Raw genomic sequence first — 20,283 nt, forward strand, 5'->3', positions numbered from 1 at the left:
TCTTGGGGATAGGGAAGAAGAAAGACGAGGAGGGGGCTTGGTTACGACATAATAAGTAATAAACATCTATTCATTTGTGAATAGGTTCAGGCCTACATATTAGGTATAGGCTCATCACGGCGTTGCAAATCGAGCTGCGACCGTCTTTCTCACCATTTCTTTTCGCTTCTTTTCAGGATCTGGAGTAGCAGTGGAGTACCATCTGACCTGACCAGACGCGTGACGCCTTCAACCCACGGTATGGCGACAACCACACAGACGGAGGAGATCAAGGTCGAAGATGCGACCGAGGTCATGCTGCGGCAGGCAGAGAAAGCACACACAAAGCCTCTCTGGCTACAGATGGCAAGGCTGAACCCGCCTCTGCCCAATCCCAAGTGTACGCCCCACCTGTGGAAATACGCCGACATCCGGCCCAGCCTTCTCGAGGCTGGCAAGCTTGTTCCGGAGCACCAAGCTGAGAGGAGGGTGCTGATGCTGATTAATCCAGCAAGAGGTATGATCCATAGGAAAGAAGAGGAGAGAAAAGGAGGGAAGAGGGGAAAAAAAAGAAGATCAGAGAAAGAAAGGAGAGAGAAACAAAGACCAATGACAGCAAACATTCTGACATAAAAGCTTGGAACCTATTCAAGATGCCCCCTTCACGACAGACACCCTGTACGCGGGCCTACAGCTGGTAATGCCCAACGAGACAGCCAAGGCGCACAGGCACGTAGCCTTCGCCATGCGGTTCATCATCGAGGGCCAGGGCGGCTTCACGGCGGTGCACGGCCGGCGCATCCGCATGCAGAGGGGCGACGTGATCCTGACGCCGACCATGAACTGGCACGACCACGGCAAGGACGGCTCGGGCCCCATGATCTGGCTCGACGGGCTGGATCTGCCCAATTTCCAGCATTTCCCCGTGCATTTTGTTGAGCAGTTCTCGTCGCCTCGCTATCCGGCCGAGGACGTCGACACGTCGGCCTCGCCGCTGGTGTTTCCCTGGAGCCGGATGAAGGCGGCGCTGGACGAGGTGGAGGGGGACTCGGCTGAGCTGCGGTATCTTCACGAGGACGGGAGACAAGGTAGGTAGTGGTCTCTCTTACTTATTGCCCTCGGATTGAAAGAGAGAATCTAGTCGAAAGCTGACGAAATGTGGGGGACAAAATGCTACAGTGAGCAGAATCCTCGGAGGCTCAGCGGCCCGTATCAATGCGGGCAAGACATCGCCTCGCGTGCAGGAGACGGCATCATCAGTCTACCATGTGATAGAGGGATCAGGATACACGACCATTGGAGATGTGGAGTATCGATGGGAAAAGGGCGACACTTTCTGCATTCCCTCGTGGTATCCCTTCCAACACTTTGCTGGAGGTCAAGAGGGGGATGACCCGGTGTACTTGTATCGATTCGACGACAAGCCCATGCTGACCTCTCTGGGGTTCTACCGGACGTCGGATACGGATGTTGAGACCCTGGTGTCGAATTGAAAGAAGAGAAAAGAAGGGAAAGACAGAGAAGAAGGAGGGTCCAAAAACGACAATGTTAAGAATTATTGTACAAATTCCCACTTAGCCGTCAACTCCTCTACCCAGGGTCGCCCCTCCTCTTTTTTTCTTCTTTCTCTCTCAAAAATTTTTTTTTCGACCTTCTGATGCCTCCACCAGAACGGCTAGTTCCAAGAACCAGGTCCCCTATCAGCGTCCCAGACCCAGACCCATGCAACATGCCAGCAATGGTGGCTACTTTTTGTGCCGTGTGTTCCACTTTGCACTGGAGAAAGTCGACCCAGACCCAAGCAAGAGCAATCAATGCCTCGTCAAATCGCAAGATAGGTGGATTCGCAGCCCTCTCCATCTTCTCTATCACATGCCATTCGTTTCGTTTACCACCCAACCCGTGCCCCAACAGCCTGTCACCCCTGTTCCGGACCCCTCTGCGCCGCCCGCGCCATGGTGATCGTTTGGACCAGCCCTTTCAGCAACCCCATCACGGAGGCGCTCGCGACCAGGACCAGGAGCGCCAGCAACTCCCGGCGTACCTTGTAGTGACCATCCCACGAGACCATGAGGATCGCCGTTAGGTACTGGGTGAGGCAGAGCAGTGTCCATCTGACGGCCTGGTTGAAGAGACCCGGCCCGAAGTGGCTGAAGGGCGAGAAGTGGACGAGATAATAAACGGGCACAGCGCAGTACAGGGCGAAATGTACTATGAGGAGGGGCCCGCTGAGGAGGCGGGAGAAGACGTCCTCATTGAAGAGGGCGCTTCGCTTTATCTTCCTCGGCTGCTGATGTTGCTGTTGCTGCTGCTGCTGGTTGGTATTGTTGTTGATGTCGACCAGGTTCGAGGGGACGGGAGATCTCCTCGGGGAACCCGACAGGGCATCAGCCGCCAGCGCCATGGGCTGGGGGATGATGGGAAAGATTGTCTCGCCCTGGTAGCTCATAGCTCACCCGGACTGGAGTAACGATGATGAGTGTTGACAAAAGAGGTTGGCAGGTGGCGACAGAGGAAGGGGTCGGGTGAGTAAGAAGGGTTATGTTGTGTGCCGTATGTCGTAGAGTTGGTAGGGGTCCAAGGTTACAGGGCTGTAGAATCCTGGGGAGAAATACAGAAAGAATCCACAGAAGAAGAGAGAGCAGAAACAAGAGTCCAGACACAGAGACAAGTTGTAATGTGGGGGACGTGACTGGCGTGCGAGACGTTGGGAGTTAAAGGTAACGTCTCACCAAGGATACAAGATGAGAGAGAGGGAGAGGAGAATGCTGACCAAGGTTTGTTTGGTCGGTGGCGGTCAGATCCTGGGGTTTGGTTTTGAAACTTGGGAAAGTACACTCAGAGAGGGTTCCGAGGTGACAGGACCTAGGCTCGTATGTTGTGGGTGTTTCCCCCCCCCCTCTCTCTTTTTTCTTTCTTTATTTTTTGGAAAGTGGATGGGGCAATTTACAGCACAGCACAGTCCAGTACGTACTGGCAGCTCTGGGTGGGAAAGGTCTGAACGAACAGCCCAACGCGTGGCCTGGGCCAGACCCAAACAAGTTCCGAACGGGTTCAGCTGCCCTCTGTGCTGGCGCTTTGGTAGAAAAACACACGCACACAGCAGAAGAGGTAGGCCCGTCCTCCTTCATTCACTAATTAATTGGAATGAGGCGCAGCTTCCCGTCTGTCAGGGGTTCCGTGCTCAGCTCAGATCTTGGAAAAGCGGAATTCTGCCTAACCCATGATGACATGTAAATTGCCGTCTGTGCCTCGTGGGATTTTCATGAGGTTGGCTTCGATAGGACGTAAACAAGCTGGTGGTAATAATGAGTATGATGAAACTTGAGGGAACCTTAACCTTGAGTTTATGGACAAGCAAAGACCAGACACAAGGTTTATCTTATAATCAAATGTGCAAGTCTTGCTGCGGCTGGTGCCGATTCATGACGACAATGTGAAACCCCCTTGGGGGTTGTGCGCGCTCGCATCCTTACAGAAGGTTTAAGTAGGGATGCAGCACACACACTTTCCCATGCTGGCTGATCTGTTTAGGCTCCCCAACGCTAATATTTCTGGCAACTCCTTCGTTGGTACCTCACCTTTTTATTTTATTTTTTAAAATGCCTATGTTAATGATCAAACCACGCTTACAAGATCATTGCCGCATGTCTGAGATGATTTAAATTCTTCATTCTTCTTCATACAATCAATGTCTACGATTGAAGTCGCCGTTCCTAAACCGAGAGCATGCACACGCTAACAAACACCAACGCTATCTGTTCACTGCATCAGGACGCTACCGCAATTCGCCTCCGTTAGAAATCACGCGCGGCCGTCCAGAACGTCATTGTGTATGCCCCCAGTCACACTTTGCGCTTAGGACGAATGCGGCCTACTTTTCGATAGTATGGTGTGAGCAAGTTGGCTTAACTTGCTGCCAGAGCCAGGTGGTTATCTTTCGTGTTGTGAAATTGAAGACTTGGATTGATGTCTGGCCAAGACGAAATGACTATTGGCTGGGTACATACAGTAGATGCTTCATCAGTGCCTCGCAACCTGAAGTCTTGGCCATCTCTACTGTACATGTTAGATCTTCCCTTCAAGAACTTATTCTCATTACTAGAATTTTATGATGTTGTCCGAGAACGTAGAATATGGTCGCCTATTTCATTTAAAAATAATGTATTAGAATGGATGAAAGAAAAAGAAAGAGTCTGAGAAACAGGAGAGGCTAGGATCTGGGTACATGGCATAAGAAGAAAGTTATTCGACAACGAAGTGTAAAGTGTGTGATGTAAGAGAGCTGTAGCACAAGCCAGTTCCATCATGTTGTCTAAGAAGGTCCCAGTAACCAGTAACTCACTGGATGCTCTCATAATACACGTGCAGCTCACCGAGTCGAATCATACTAATATCGTAAGACACTGAGCGTAAAACGCGTTATAAGGGGCACAGCATCGTATCTTTCATGTTCTTACTACGTGCATTTGAGAGAAGACCGCCAAAATGAAGGATCATTGTCCTAACAATCATTCAGTTTTGAAGCATTAGCTAATCATCTTGACCTTCAATCCAAAAGTCTCCTGGAATGCAATCTATCACACCCACGAGGTCCTTTCAAGTTGTGAGTTGCATTTGTATATCTGAGCTTTTGACAGAGGCTGCATGGGTGGGGTTACCTTGTTGTCGACGGCGCTGACGGCGCCGATGTTGACTTGGACCCAGCCGGGTGAATATTGAAGGTTCATCAATGCCATATCGATCAGTTTCACGCAGGTGGGATAATCGTGCAGGCTAGATGATTACACAGACTAAGAGGCCGGGCAGCTGATGACAATAAATTGAGCTGCTTGTTTCGACACTTCATGCAGGAGCCAAATATCCAGAATTGCACTACGTATGCTCACCAGACGTTGAGCCTTTACGCAGGCTAGTACTCAGTACCGTACTTGAGGACTATTGCCGCATTCAACTGATATCCAAATTCATTTTGAACAAGGTCAGAACTGAGATCGTTTATCAAAAGGTCAAATGACAGTTTTCAAGTCACATAAAGAAAAGCAGTATGGAGGGTGGTTGAAAGCGGCGTCGGTAATCGCCCTTGTCTGTCCCCTTCATCGACCTCAAACACCACTGCAAATATATACTTTACATTTTCATTTTTAGCTACGAAAGGTAACGTTCAATCCTCACGCTCTTTATTTACTCCTTGCATGATCGCCTCGACGGAGAGATGTAGGAGAGACATTCGCGACCATCTCGTGGGCTGCCTAAGTACTTAGAAGTAAGCGTGTACGTACTTAAGTACTCAGCCAACCTAGATTCTCCCCAAGCTGATGTTGGACTATGAAAACAATGCTTGTTGTGCGACAGCTAGACAAATTCTACAACTCTTTGCAAGTGAGCTTCAAAATCTACAGGTCCTCACAGTGATACCATGTCTGAGTTATTCCGGCAAGCCTGGATGCTGAGGAGGTCGCGGGGAAAAGGACGTAATAGGGCCGATCCTCTTTCCACAAACATCCAGATTTGCAGTCGTCTCATAATCGTCGTCACGAGCAAGAAAGTGAAAAGAAATGCGAGAACCAAAAACATGCGCGAGCTGGGCGGGCTGCTGTTCAAATAATTCATGCTCCAACGATGACGATGCGGGGAGCACACCGCCAAAGCAGTCCGATCCCGTTTTGAACGCGACGCGATCTTTTGCGCTCAAATTCTGTTCCCCCCGTGGTCTAGACGCAGGACGGAGGGGCTGTGATATCATTCCAATTTTTTATTATTTCACAGTAGAGGCGGGCCGAGTTCCGACGTCATCAGCCCCATAAACGGACGATGTCCTTGGTCTCCACTGCCGCCGAAGGTATATGACACGTGCAAAGGTGGGATGGGACTGTGATGCCTTGGGAGCTGATGACATGAAGGATGAAGTTTTCTCTCTTTTCATTGCTGTAGTATAGGTTGTTGAATGTAGTAGACTGACACAAGTCTGTGAGAGGTGCTGCTTGTATAGTCATTGAATCAGTCTTGGGAATTTACAGCAAATGGCTCACGATGAAGGAGAACGAGAAGAGCCTCCGTCTTGTTACAAGTAGCAGCAAGGGCCGGCGCCGAGAGGTCCAGGGCTACATGGCCGGGCCGAGTGGCGCTTCTATCGGTGTCTTTCGTCTTCCTTTGTTTGTTGTTGTGTTTGTTGTTGTGTTTGTTGTTGTTCCTGCCAACGAACTACAGAGCTGCAGGAACTTTGGGCTGGGCTTAGATTTCACACGAGGTTCAAGGTGTGGATTGCCATACTGTAATGGTAACAATGCAGCCAAAGCCAGGAACAAGAAATGATCTGTCCAGTCAGATCAGGGGGCGCAAGATTTGCCCATGACCCCGCCCTACCCCTCACTTCCCTTTCCAGTGTTATACCATAGTACGGCAACCCCCAAAGGTTGTTCAGGCCATAGGTGTCGAACTTGACTGTAGAGGAGATTACGATACCTGTAATTCTCGAGAGAACTATCTGCTTTATGCTCTCCCGCATCCCTATCAAAACAATTCGATATTTGGCCCGAGGTTTTTTTTTCCCGACTAAAATGAGTCTGCTGTCGCGTTGTTAGTCGCGCCCAGAACCATGCATCAATGATGTCATCCTAGTCTAGTAGACACCAAGGCGCCATGTATCGAGGGCCAACTAGCTTTATTCTCGGCACAAGTGTGGACTCTCCCCTCAAGGTTCACTGTGGCTGGAAAGAAAAAAAAGAGGGGGGGATCGAGCCTGTCATCGCAGCAAGGTGACGAAGGGGGGCCACCTGTCAGGCTTGTACGGCAGATGAGAGAAGATGGAAGAGGCGGGCTTGACTGGGTTGCAAACAATTCCCGCAGTTCCGCGTCGGAGCTTATCGAAACAGCATTACCGCGAGTGGGTTTAGAAAGAAGAGGAGATAGAGCTTGTTAGGAATATATATAGAGAGAGAGGCCGAGGTCTGCTGCTCTTCCTGTGCCTTTCGCCTTTCCCCGTTTTACATTCTTTACTACCAAACCGACTTCGTTCTCATTCCGTTCCTCTCTCGACTTCTCAACACAATCCCTTCCATCCTATTTCACACTCTCTCCCAAGATGCCTCAAAAAGCTCCTTCCGCGTCCTCCCTCAAGGACCTCTTCAGCCTTAAGGGCAAGGTCGTGGTGGTCACCGGCGCTTCCGGCCCTAAGGGCATGGGTATCGAGGCCGCCCGTGGCTGCGCCGAGATGGGCGCCGATGTGGCCATCACCTACGCCAGCCGCAAGGAGGGCGCCGAGAAGAACGTCGAGGAGCTGACCAAGGAGTACGGCGTCAAGGTCAAGGCCTACAAGTGCAACGTGGGCGAGTACGCGCAGTGCGAGGAGCTGGTGCAGACCGTGCTCAAGGACTTTGGCAAGATTGACGCTTTCATCGCCAAGTATGTTCATCACTTCCGCTTCGAAGTCGCTACAATTTCCTCGTGCCTCTTTCCCAAACAAGCGTACAATATACTAACAAGATGTGTCCCACAGTGCCGGTGCTACTGCCAACGCCGGTGTCATCGATGGCTCCGCCGAGGAGTGGGATCGCGTCATCAACACCGACCTGAACGGCACTGCCTACTGCGCCAAGGCCGTGGGCGCCGTCTTCAAGAAGCAGGGCCACGGCTCCCTGGTCATCACCGCCTCCATGTCCGGCCACATTGCCAACTTCCCTCAGGAGCAGACCTCGTACAACGTCGCCAAGGCAGGCTGCATTCACATGGCCCGCTCCCTGGCAAACGAGTGGCGCGACTTTGCCCGTGTCAACTCCATCTCGCCTGGTTACATCGACACCGGCCTGAGCGACTTCATCGACGCCGAGACCCAGGCACTGTGGCACAGCATGATCCCCATGGGCCGCGATGGCCTTGCCAAGGAGCTCAAGGGCGCCTATGTCTACCTCGTCAGCGACGCCAGCACCTACACTACCGGTGCTGACCTCGTCATTGACGGTGGCTACACCTGCCGGTAAGGGGATTTACAGCTGGGGTGTACGAAAAAGAGATAAAAGCGAGAAAAGAGACAAAAGACATTCACACATGTCAACACGAATATTACGAGCCTTCAATCATAATGTAGAGAGTTTGGGATCTGGGTTTTCTTGGGTGCCCGGAACGGCCGGCGGATCACGTCAGGATAACCGGGAGGAAAGATTTATAAAGTTATACCAAGGAAAATACAATGAAAGATTATGAAGACAAAGACATGAAGTTAAACACAATACTCCACATCGATCCTTCCGATTGTTACCCAATTCCATCCTTTCAGCCTCACCTCCTTCTGTTGGGGTGGTGATCCGAGGGAGGGGGATGGAGGAACGCTCGAAAAGGCCCCCAAATGCACCGGTGATGTCAAATCTGGCGGGGGCGGTACTCTAGGAATCCGCTATTACAGGTGCCATGGCAGCAGTAATTTTCAGCGAGGTAGCCCCCCGATGACCCCTCCCCTCCCCCACCATGGCGGGGTTATCTTGGTGGGGCAGCCACCCATTCACTGTTTGCTAGACGTCACCCCTACCCTCTGGTTACTGTGTGTCAACTTCTTCAATGTGTTTGCTCTAAACTTCTTGTAACACCAACAACACAGAGTTGTTTCCCTCCCTCTCTATTCATGCCCTCTCCCCTCACTCTTCGATCAATCACCACCGCTACCAGGCGCCTCAGACCCCTCGCTAGCCACCAGCACGCATCATCTTCACCACCACCACCACTACTACTACTACTACAGACCAGCGCCCGTTCCTCTTCCCATCCCTCGCTACCTCCCTCCGCCCACGACCGCCACAGCCGCCGCTCCTTCACGATGACGACCAAGTCCCAAGAGCCCGTAATCACCTCCATCGAGGACCTTCCCATCACCGAGTCGAAATGGGTCACCCTCAAGCGCATCAACTTCACCGACCAGACCGGCAAGGCCCGCACCTGGGAGTCCGCCGTGCGCAAGACCCGCTCCGCCGCAGCGGGCGTCGACGCCGTCGCCATGGGCAACATCCTGCTCCCCAAGCCGCGCACCGAAGGCCAACCCGCCTCCACCATGCTCGTCATCCAGTACCGGCCCCCGCTCGACAGCTGGACGGTCGAGTGGCCCGCGGGCCTCGTCGACGCCGGCGAGACGGCCGAGCAGGCTGCGCGCCGCGAGTTCAAGGAGGAGACGGGCTACGAGGTGTCGCGTGTGCTGAGCGTGAGCCCGCCGCAGGCTGCCGACCCGGGCATGACCAATGCCAACATGCAGCTTGTCATGGTCGAGGCCGAGGTGCCTACTGCGGGCGGGGGCGACATGCCTGCCCAGAGGCTCGATGATGGGGAGCACATTCAGCGCGTCGTTATCCCGCTGGCCGAGCTGTACGCGACGCTGGAGGAATATTCCAAGAAGGACAGGTTCATCGTTGCTGCGAAGCTGTTTCACTTTGCGGCTGGGATGGAGTTTATGAGGACGCAGAAATACTTCTAGGCATCGTGGCCGTAGGCAGGCGTGATTTCATACTGGATAACTGGGACATTCAGGCCAAGTGAAGCAAAGCTTTTCTTAACAGAAGGAGGGATACTACATCTACAACATTGGCTTGGGAGATCTCTGCCTGAAGCCAGATGATGATTTCCCTCCAGCATAGAGTACAAGTGGGATAGCTCGGTGTTGACCTTTATTGCAAGGAGGTACATGGGCGCAACAGACAAGTTTTGCGTGATGGTCTTTACGACATCGACGAACTGAATCAGTGCAAAGAAAATTTCAACGGGCAGGTTGGCTATTACAGCATAGATCTCGGACTCAAGATAGATCATACAAGCCGCGATACGCGCTCTGCCTGTCTCTTTCTTCGCCGGACAAGACGCTATCGTCTGTTGGACTTTATCTTGAAGGGACTCTGAATCTGGGACACGCGGCCCTGTGCCTTGCACCCTCTGTCTATTGGCAGCAAGTTGGTGTCCTCGTCGGAAGAGCCCCAACCGTGAAATAACCCTGTTTCCTTTCCACATGCCGTCCACAACTCGTGGCGCTGCCGGCCCGTCTCTTTAGCTCCGGCCAACGCCTCCCCGAGCCCGAGATAGAAATCTTCGGGTTCTTCGCCACTTTGCTCGTCTCAGACAATCTCGAATGGCTGGTTGTCGTCTTCACCATGCCTGTTTTACGCTTGATACTGTCGTCACTCGGGGCAGATGGGGGTACTCTCTTTTCACCTGGACATGGCTTCTTGCCTTTAGGCTCACCTTGTCTTAATTCCTGACTAGCAACAGGAATCGTGAATCGAAAGAGAGAGAAAATGGTACCAAGAACAAAGGAAGAAAAGAAGAGATAAATAGAAGGAACCCGTAGCACGTGGTTGGGCCTGGACCAGACTGCACCAAGCCTACGGGTGGCCCGGCACTCGTGGTGGGCCCGCCTGGGGCAGCTTCTTCCTCTCCGTCTCGAGTAAATCAAAGGGTGGAGCCAGTCTCCTCAGGAGACAAAACGGGACGCACGGGACACGCGGGAGATGATTGAGGGCTAGGTAGAAATAATCTTTGTTGATTCCGAGAAAAAAAAATGTCTGGTGACACCGTGTAAGCGGATGCTCTCGTGGGAACAAAAGAAGACAAGAACGAAACTATATACAGTAGGTCATGCAGGATCATCTAAAACTGCTGGCCATCGAAACCAGTCGTGCAGGCTAGCCAAATTACAAACACAATAGTACAGAACGCCAAGACTCAGGAGAACTCGACCACCTTTAGCCGCCTCTTTTCCTTCTCTAATGCTCTCTATTCGCATTTCTCCTCCTCCTCTGATATCGCCGTCAGGCGACACCTGACAACCGTTCTTTTGCACCCGTAATGCAAGGTCGTGAAAGATGCAAAGGCATGTGATCATAGGATGCGGACTGCTCTCGTGGGAAGCTCTCGTCCCTGTCGATCCATTCCCGGCATGGCTAAGGCATGTCTAGCCCGCGTGGGGATCAGCGTTCATCATCTGTGAGCCCGGTCGCCCATAACTCCACAGCAATGCAAAGACAAATTGAAGTTGTTGGATCAAGATGCTGTTCTTTCTCGTGACGATGGATGAAAATGCCGCAGGTATATGCGTGTGTGCGTGTGTGTGTATAGAATGTCCAAGACAGTGGCCAGTTCAGCCGACTACCTTGCGCCATCGAAGCTCGCCCTCTGTGCCCTCCAGTCGGCAGAAGGAGTCGCCGTTGCCCTGTTGGCAGAGGAGCCAAACCCGGGCATGGAGCTGAACCTGTGCATCTTCTTGCGTTCCTTGCTGGACATGGCTGCCGACGGAGAGGGAGTCATGGCGGATGGAGATGGTGGGCTCTCGATGGTAGGGCTCTGGAAGTCGGAGGACGAACCACTGCTGTTGTTCGAGGAACCTGTGGTGTTGGGGGTCTGGTAGATGTACTCGCCGTCAACGTAGATCGCGTTGGAGACGAAGGTGGATCGTCTGTCGCGGTGACGGGTATAGCGCCGCTCGAGGCGAAACAACTCGATCCTGGACTGGATGCGTTCGAAGATCCCAGGCATGATGACAACTTTTGGGTGAGGTAACTTGGGGTAGGACGGAATTGGAGGCTCTGTCGAGTGGCGCGGCCGAGGAAGGGATGGATAAATGTCGCACGACCAGGTTCCTGTCGAGGTCTGAGATAACGTCTCGTGCGGTGCTGGGCTCCTTGCTCGCTATAGTCTCTCTTGATCTGTTCTATTCTGCCTTGTTTCTCGTTGTTTGTGGACGGAAGTTTGTTGATCGTGGAAGTTCGTATTCAGAAGGAGGATTCCTGTTCTGGGTGGTTATATTTCGTAACCGAGGTGGAGTTACGAGTGGAATCAATGTGGGCTCCCGAGCTCCGTGTATTTCAGGCGTTAAAAGATGGCGGAATGAAGTTGAACTTCAGTGAAGTGGGTTGTGTGGAGAGAGAGAGAACGACTGGAGGTGAGGAATAGTAGGACGTGGAAAAGAAATAGATAATTATTGGTAGTGGCTGGAGGAAAGAGGAGGGTGAGAGAGGGGACAAGATAGAATAAGGGGAGAGGGCTAATCCCAAGGTGGATAGGGCCCGGGGTTTATAAGAGGAGATAGGGATAGGGTGCCTGGCTACCCAGGTCCAGCGAGCAAAGGGAGGGTCGTGGTTCTCTCTGTCTATATGCCTAAGGAATGCAGAAGGCCTAGAAGACCTAGAAGAGTCGACTGCTCCGTGTCGCTTCTACGAGTCGTGATGGAGTACGAACGGGCAGGAAACGTTGTGGGGTGCATGGCAGACGATGCATTCAATACTACTCCACCACTCTAGCCGTGCGCAATCTCATCGATACCTCATCCCTGCTTCTGTCCCCTCTAGACTTCCGAGGCTATCCCCGCTTCATGCTCCACCCTGGTCTGATCCTTCCTCAGCACGGATGGGCACTAGCCCTTGAAGAGGACTCGTGGGCCCTTGGGCGTGGTCTGTACCCACCGAGACCGACATGGGGTATCATTCGAGCCTTGTCAATATACGGAAAGTGCTACTATGATACACCCACGTACGTGGAGCGTGGCGCAGGACGCAGGGGGATCAATGCTTCAAAGCGTCGAGAATCTGGAGAGAAGGGGGAGGGAGTAGGAAAGAGCGTCGGGTACGCTTGGAAAGAGGTCTGTCCAAGGTTCAAGGCAGCAAGTGCTATCCACACACATCGAAAAGAACGAAGAAAAGAGTACCACACACTCAAGCCTACACACCCAGAAAGAAGACGTCGATGTGATGTTGCAATCTCATGTTCTAGATCGTGCGTGCATGGACGAAACGTGGCTCTGAGCCTCAAGACTGGTCGACTGCACCACACTGGAACGACACTAGATACAGCGAACGTTACAGCAACGATTAGCCGCATCACCTCTGTTCGACCTCAATGGCCAGTTGACCTTAAGATCAGCGCCACACGCCCAGCCAGCATTCAATACTCGAGTCTCTCTGTTCTCGAGTCAATCAAAGCTTTTGCCCCTCCGCTTTCTTAGAGTGTAGGGCTATTATGCCGAAATATCCGATAAACACGATTGGATGTTCATTAAGATAGCAATGTTTGTTTGCAGTCGAGACATATCAGGATTGATCGACTGCGAAGAAGCAAATTTACGCCAACATCGTCTCTGTCTACTGTATGTGAAGAGAGCTGATCCGATGCGGTGGTGTGCTTCACAGTATCCCAAAGGACACACCATCCTCACGATGCTGCGTTGGTTGTTTACGTCTCTTGGACCCCGACATCCCTCACCATCGGACTCGGGCTAATGACCCCAACGGCTCGACAGGGAACAAATACCATTCGGCCGGATCATGCAGCGTTTCCAGCCAAGCTAGCACATTGAAGCATTGACCACTGAACTTGGCTGTGCGGGTGCCCTGTCAATTATCGGTTAGATCATCGTCCCGACCTCGACAAGAACTTCGGACGACCCGCCACCCACTCACTGGGATTGGTCAGGCATACGACAGTGTGCTGTTCCTTCTTCTCGTTCCTCGAGCAAGGACTATTCATGCTATGAAGTCTGGAGTCATCTTCACCCGAATCTGGATGCCAGTGCTATGGTACACACCTCGTGGCCGACTTAGCATCTCTGAGAAGATGTCGTTCAGCGAGCCAAGCCGTGGCAAAGCCCCAGTGGCTCCATTTTGCTGGGCGATTTTGATCTCCATTCGAGTCAATTCCGCTGCAGATCATCGTCTCGCATACAATGATGCTTCATGCGGAAGACGAATCAAGTTTTCGTCGATCCTCTCTTGGTAGATCGGCAGACTGCATGATTTCAAGCAACTTCGCAAGACATGACACTTTTATTTTGGTCGTCCCTGATGATCCTTCATATCTTTGGTCGATGCCGTGAGGTGAGGTTCGCGCTCTTTGACATCGAGTCTTGGCCGACTTTGCGACCAATATGTTTGGTTTGCCCCCTCGAAATCGACACGAATACGGATAATGCCCTGTAGCATTCGATATCGGCCTGGACATCGTGGCCTGTGTCGTCGAGAAAGGGAGGCCAATGTTCAAGATTCGTTTGCCAATACGTCAACACCGAATTGGGTCCGTGCCTGTCCAAAGTTGTGTTACCCCCTTGTGTTGATGTCCGCCTCCACCGAGCACCAGCTCATCCAAACCAGCCTGCATGCTGACGGAACCATCGAGATCATACACCAGTGGCTGACAACGCAGCATGCGCCGTGTCTCGATTCGACATTATCACTTCTCATCCCCCTTGATCTCTCTCGAAAGGACTGTACTCAGACCTACACGACCAGCATATGAGCTAAAGGCATGCACGTCCAGTCGCTACAAATGGCTGATGCCCATGAGATCCAGAGCCTTTCCGCCAGACCGCTCCGTGCAGACCGAAGAGACCAAGAGGTAAATCGAGACATCTTCCAGATATTATCTCCAAATACGACAATTTCCAGCGCTTGAGTCTGGGGACTCGATCTAGAATTTGTGCCTCAAGCTGAGGCCTCCTCGTGTCAGCATGCCGCCAATTGCTTGATTGAGAAGATGCTCCTACACTTACTCAAGCTCATTTCCCCATTATCAATACGACGAGGTTGAACTCGATTCGAGGCTGCACACGTTGACCTCGAGCAATATGTTGAGGCACGACCCTCGCCATACTGATGGAAGTGTTTGTGGTCCCGCGAAGCGACAGTTCTGAATGTTGGGTTTGGCGAACGGGCAATGAGTTGACCCATTTGGCTGCCCACGTTCTGAAGGGCTAGCATATGAGGATGCCATCAACTTTGACCTCTCTGGAGGCATCAGGCACAACGATGTTTGTATCGTTCGTTACAGCCCAGCTGCTCTTGAAAAAAGTGGAAGATACCACAAGCACCGAGAGAATATGTGCAGAGCTGCACTGCATTTTCTACACTGAGTGCGCACAGCGTTGACACGCCCAGGAAGAATTGTATCGGTAAGACATACTGCAGCCACAACAAGTCGTTATGACGCCAAACAGCCATCAGAGACACGCGAAGGTACTCATGAGCTCGAATACCTGTTCAACGAGATGGATACTATGGACCTTTTCTGGACAAGAAGTCCAACAATTGACCATGCTGGCAAGCTTATCAATGTGGTCTCATGGTCCCACAAAACTAATAACTCACGAAAACTGATGTCAGAGCACACAGCCTTCCGTACGAGATTGATCAACCCGACCGAACAATTGCAACATGGCCGCTAGGAGCCACATGGCCTGATGCTCTTACACCAAGGAGTCGGATCCGCCGTGGACCTGTTGAGGTTTGTACAAACTCTGTATCAAATTCCGCTGTCCAGGGAACTTCTCAGACAGCCCAGCCTTCGAGATGGCCCTCCTCAAGCTTTCTGTAGCCCCAGAGCTGAGCAGCATACACTCGGTTTCCTTGATCATACGACGACCAGGAGGTTCCCCCGAAAAGCCCTTTCATTCCAGCTGTAGCGCAAGCCCTCGGAGATCGCATAATCGTCGCCGACCTACAAGCAGGGAGGCACACACACCGCCCCAGCCTGTTGAGGCCTGGATCCGCGGGACATACGGCACGCCTGCGACCATCGATTGACTCAGATATGACCTGTTGACCGGCCAGTAGCGCGGCATTCTCACTCTCACCGCCGAGTTGAGTGCTGTCCGTAGTGGTTGTCACGCTTCATATTCGGCTTTGATCTGCGGCAACGCCTTGCTGAGATGTACCGTGCCCTCGCATTCGCAGCAGCTGCCATAGTAGGAGCTTTTGTGGCGGTCTCGAGTGTGGTGTTGCACAACATATACATATGCGCTGACGCATATAGGGATAAGACAAGGGTCTCATTCGTGCAGTTTGTACATATTGTGTGGACGCAAAAGCATGATAACCACGGCGGGGAAGCTGATCGCTATCACAAATGGGATGGACGGCCCGAGGCGGTCTCGTGTCCGCTGCTGCTGTCGCTTCTTGATGATGAGATCCCGGCAATGTTCCGCTCTTACCGCCTCTATCTCGGAGGGTTGATGTTGCTGCTTCCAATCGCAACAGCAGAGAGCATCGTACGAGGTGTCTGGTGCATCGCAATTGTGACGGAGGCGGCTTGCTGCTGGAGGCTCTGAACCCTCGGGCTACATGCAGTAAGGTCTCATGCAAGCATTGGTCAGCTCTCCCAAGTACCCAGTGCCGCACGGTGGAAGATTCCCATAGGGTTCAAACAGAGAGGAGATCGAGCTCTCATAGGATGATGAGTGAAATTTGCTCGTTGCCTGTAACAGCTTCGATCAAAGTGCTAAATTTCCTTAACGTGGGCATTGACAGGAATATGTTCTACCGACTTGATGTGAGGATTCATTGACCGTTCTCGACCACTTGTACAGTATGCGCTCCTCGAGCACTCACGAGACCCCCGGGTGTAGTGCTAATACATCGAATTAACCGATTAACCACTATTTTGCTTTTTGATGAGCCAAGGGAGGCCTCCTATACTTTCTTAACTTGGACGGCGCTTAAGAAGCATAATTACAGCTCATCGCTTAATCCAAGAGAGGAAACACATAACCCAGCAATCAGCAGTTTCCAGACAGCTCCACGCACGCACACACACACACTGAACCATTTCACAACGAAGGATTCAACTTTCTTTTGAAAGTTGTCCTCCCCCTCCCTCCACACCCCACTCAGAGCGTTCTAGATCGAGACAGTAAGCATTGATGCCTTAGTACGAGAGGACGACGACTACCGATCGTACGATCTTAGGGCATGGAAGGGCAAGCCTCGAGCAGAATTATGATAGAGATCGTGAGAGCCCTGCTCTTGCCACTCATGTGAAAAATGTGAGACAACGCCTGACATTCCGCCCTTTTTACCATACTTATCCTGCAAAGTCGCGGCCGTAAGGTGCCTGCCGGGGCCCCTGGTGTCCTTTTGCATGAATTCGTTGTTCTTTTTCCCTCTCACGGGGGCCAGGGATTTGGAGCCGATTCGTCATGGCTGAGTCCTTGGAAATAGAAGGTCGGTCGGAACTCCTACTGGTTGGCGAGAGTGTAAGCCGAGTCGAGTGGCCTTGGTCAAAAGGTGGGTTGAATCAGCTGGTCCGGGTCCTCTTCAGGGCTGCAAAGCGGCAGGAGATCATGCCACCGATTTTTATTTTTTTTATGATGAAATGTGTTTCTTTTGGATGTGATAGCTCCGATTGACTAAAGGCAACATCCGCTCTGGGTTGCATTGGCAGGCATATGATGCAGGATGCTTGCAAGTATCAGTACAAGTCAATTGTTTCCAAATCATACTAACGAGTAGTTGGGAAGACAAATACAATATCTGGGGCTGGTTACGATGTTGTCGTGGCATGGAGGGTTTTTCAACCTGCTTATAGGCCATAAAGACTCGAATGTGTGGTCTGTGGAGCAAGAGAGCAAAAGGAATGATATTAAAAGGCAGCTCATTTTGGGCCTTGTAGAGCCATTTGAGTAAAACCTCCGCCGAAAAAAAGAAGGAAATGAAGAATGTAAGGGCTCCACAAGACCGCCGTGCGAGGCGGAAAACAAGTCTTTGGACGTGTCTCGTGAGTTTGCCCGCAAAGTATATAGACGCATGGAATCTCATCATGGTTGTGGATATTGATTTTGTGTCCAGATGGAAGTACTGAGACCTCTAGCACAATCTTAGCAAAGGCTTAGCTGAAGAGGGAAATTGAGTGCGCAAAGTCACCTAGAATATAGTCAGATATACTTTCAATGCATTTGTACTCTTTTTTGTCACTTTTTCAAGCTAGTCTCGCGTTGGCGATGTTCACCTGTCTGCCGCCGTGCAGCGTGGCAGCGTCACCAATACTCTTGCCGCCCTCCTGTTTGGGAAATTGTGCTCCTTGTTTGCTCGTTATACTTTCTCAGACGGGCGAGCAACTGGGCATGCGTGTCAGGTGCCAGCTAGCCATGATCCTCTTTCGTCTGCAGGTTTGAACTGAGAGGACTACCATGACACTCACTGCATGTGCTATGCTCCAGCATCCTTACTGGATGTTCAATATGTTTATGATTGGATTGTGGATGGCTGAGCTTTCCTGTAAAACCTGGACTGGATTCTTGCTGATATTCCCGTTTCCTCAGTCCTCTTATGTTCAACTGCATCATTTTCTGTAACTATCTGATCTCCCGTCTATGTAAAGCAATGCGACTATAACTACTCATATCATGCATTCACTCAAAGCTATGTAGCATGAGAAATAGTTTATATTGTATCAGCGGTTGCGAACTTACCCGAGAGCAATCATCGTCATCCCATGAAGGCCACGTATACCAGTGCAAGATAACACCTACACTTTGACCAATGCTTGAGCCCATATATTTTGGGGCAGATCATAGGTTGTGGTGTTATTAATGTGGAAAGCTGACCGCAGAGGCTGCGTGTAACCCCACGGGGCCACTGTGCGGCAACAAGCCCACGTTCATTCGTTGAAATATCACTGACCGATTGCCGAAAGCACTCAGACTTGCACATAAGAGATCTGACATCACGTCGGTTATCAGGACGTGATGAATAGCAAAGCCTTGTTATGTGCCTGTGGCTTCTGATTCGTCCACAGTTCAATACCCATCTTACCAATCACCAGACTCTCACATAAGAAGAGTCAGCAACGAGCAACGAGATGCCATAACCCACACGCGGCAAGCCAATACTTCAGCGAATGAAAATGAAAGCACCATGAAACTAAACTCCCTCTTTCAGCCGAGGAGAAGAGACTCAGACCGTTTGTCCCGGGGAGGACGGGACACAGGCCCCTTGGCGAGGATCGACGACAATGTCTCAGTCACAGAGCGGGAGAACGGAGGAACACCTCCACTTAAACGCCGGTGTAAGGGGTCTTTTTGGAGGGTTCAGATAGAGGCGTGGGTAAGGTAATGGCCCCGGCCGGAAATGACGCGGAACATGGATTGTGGAATGAAGCCTGTCGAGAAACACCGGCACAAGTAACATCATAGTAAGGATTATGGAGGAACATTCTTTATTCGGCAGGCAGCCCAGCAATGATACTACATATGTAGCTAGACCAAAGTACAATGGCTGTAACCTTGAAACTGCGGTGGTCACATTCAGGTCCCGTGGTCTCCACCACACCAACTATCCTGATTCCTTTTGCTTCGGTCACTCAGATGTGGTAAAGGAGTGAAGGGTGATTACATGATCATGTCGAAAGAGAAGTGCCGCTGATACAGACCCCCTCAGAAAATACAAGGCATGATACGACATCGACTTGACTAGTTTCAGACATTTCAAGGCTGTTCGTCAGCAGCCTCTTATGCCTTTGCTGCCCGCATCTGCTCAGGCGGTGGAAGAAACCTCGAGCTGTTACGTACTACTTGATCTGGCTAGTTGGAGCTGCTCGGCAAAATATTCAGTCGGTGGACAGCAGGGGAGGGAATGAACAAAAAGGGCCCCATGCGGTAGAAGTACCTCAGAACAAAGTACATGGTGTTTCTCTGTCATGAGTCTGATGATCTGTTGATGTCAACCATTGCACGGATTTTCCCGACGCGTCCTGTCTTCTCAAACCATGGCAGACTGCTGGATGTACGGTCAAGACTTCCCGCTGAACCATGTAGAACATCTAGAAGGCCTATTAATATAGCCATATTCTTGATAAGCGAGTAGTAATCACTCTTCCCTCCATAATCACAGCCCTCCTCTAGAGCCCGTCGGTCTCAGCCGCTCGGTTCAACGCCGCACACCTCGTCTATCATGGTGGCCAAGAGCGTGCTCACTTCTAAAGGGAAGTACTCTCTACCTCTCCCTAGCTTCAATTTTCTTGGGGTCTTTAGAAATCTGCCAAAACCTTCGACTGCCTCCGAAAGCCCCTTCATGTACCAGTGTCTTACTACCCCGCGAGCGGCTGGGATAAGTAGGCCTCGATTCCAGCTGGACACGGATTTCAGCTTGCTCTTGATACCAGCGCAAGCCCCCTCGGTACTGATTGGCGCGGGCCTAGGGATATGCTTCTGTCTCTCCATTGGTACCGAAGCGGCCATGGATCGACGTGGTTTACGCAACCGATCAGGGTTACTTTGCAGCCACGAAACCATCCAAGAAGGCAGGTTTGAGATCCTCGATAGTGACATCGCCTTGCTGACGGGCATCGACAAATGCTGCGGGTCAATAAAAATACGCACGCTCGGTGGCGGCTCAACTTCACGCTCGCCACCCCGCGAGGTTTAAGAGGACTGAGAGGGCCGGGGTAAAGGCTGGCCAGCTGAATTGTACGGTGTCATGGGCGGTGGGCAAAGGTGCTCGGAAATGCATGATGCTCTTCTTTCTTCTTGGTGTTCGTTGGTTCCAACTGCAGTAGTGGATGGATATTAATGGT

At 51.5% G+C, this 20,283-nt stretch overlaps 6 protein-coding genes across 6 annotated transcripts; 4 read left to right on the top strand and 2 right to left on the bottom strand.

Annotated features, from left to right (window-relative positions):
* Window positions 1-19: 19 nt before the first annotated feature.
* Window positions 20-2,192, top strand: M406DRAFT_357018 (uncharacterized protein). Its single transcript, XM_040923576.1, has 3 exons — window positions 20-496; window positions 633-1,067; window positions 1,159-2,192. The coding sequence occupies exons 1-3, from the start codon at window positions 241-243 to the stop codon at window positions 1,470-1,472; spliced, it is 1,005 nt and encodes a 334-aa protein (XP_040774294.1). The 5' UTR covers window positions 20-240; the 3' UTR covers window positions 1,473-2,192.
* Window positions 2,193-6,960: 4,768 nt separating this feature from the next.
* Window positions 6,961-8,205, top strand: M406DRAFT_357020 (L-xylulose reductase). The gene is made up of 2 exons (XM_040923577.1): window positions 6,961-7,383; window positions 7,478-8,205. Exons 1-2 carry the CDS (start codon window positions 7,064-7,066, stop codon window positions 7,956-7,958), a joined length of 801 nt encoding a protein of 266 aa, XP_040774295.1. The 5' UTR covers window positions 6,961-7,063; the 3' UTR covers window positions 7,959-8,205.
* A 583-nt stretch (window positions 8,206-8,788) lies between these two features.
* On the top strand, window positions 8,789-9,436 carry M406DRAFT_262671 (uncharacterized protein; the record flags this gene model as incomplete). The annotated part of the gene is made up of 1 exon (XM_040917525.1): window positions 8,789-9,436. The coding sequence occupies one exon, from the start codon at window positions 8,789-8,791 to the stop codon at window positions 9,434-9,436; it is 648 nt and encodes a 215-aa protein (XP_040774296.1).
* Window positions 9,437-10,471: 1,035 nt separating this feature from the next.
* M406DRAFT_323102 (uncharacterized protein) lies at window positions 10,472-12,068 on the bottom strand. Its single transcript, XM_040919739.1, has one exon. It carries the CDS (start codon window positions 11,482-11,484, stop codon window positions 11,098-11,100), a length of 387 nt encoding a protein of 128 aa, XP_040774297.1. The 5' UTR covers window positions 11,485-12,068; the 3' UTR covers window positions 10,472-11,097.
* Window positions 12,069-12,319: 251 nt separating this feature from the next.
* On the top strand, window positions 12,320-12,949 carry M406DRAFT_73956 (uncharacterized protein; the record flags this gene model as incomplete). The annotated part of the gene is made up of 2 exons (XM_040925677.1): window positions 12,320-12,570; window positions 12,718-12,949. 2 exons carry the CDS (start codon window positions 12,320-12,322, stop codon window positions 12,947-12,949), a joined length of 483 nt encoding a protein of 160 aa, XP_040774298.1.
* A 1,913-nt stretch (window positions 12,950-14,862) lies between these two features.
* Window positions 14,863-15,935, bottom strand: M406DRAFT_103769 (uncharacterized protein). The gene has a single exon (XM_040915080.1). The coding sequence runs from the start codon at window positions 15,554-15,556 to the stop codon at window positions 15,383-15,385; it is 174 nt and encodes a 57-aa protein (XP_040774299.1). The 5' UTR covers window positions 15,557-15,935; the 3' UTR covers window positions 14,863-15,382.
* Between the last annotated feature and the right edge of the window lie 4,348 nt (window positions 15,936-20,283).

The sequence above is a fragment of the Cryphonectria parasitica genome (genome assembly GCF_011745365.1).
Source record: "Cryphonectria parasitica EP155 unplaced genomic scaffold M406scaffold_6, whole genome shotgun sequence".
NCBI lineage: Eukaryota > Fungi > Ascomycota > Sordariomycetes > Diaporthales > Cryphonectriaceae > Cryphonectria > Cryphonectria parasitica.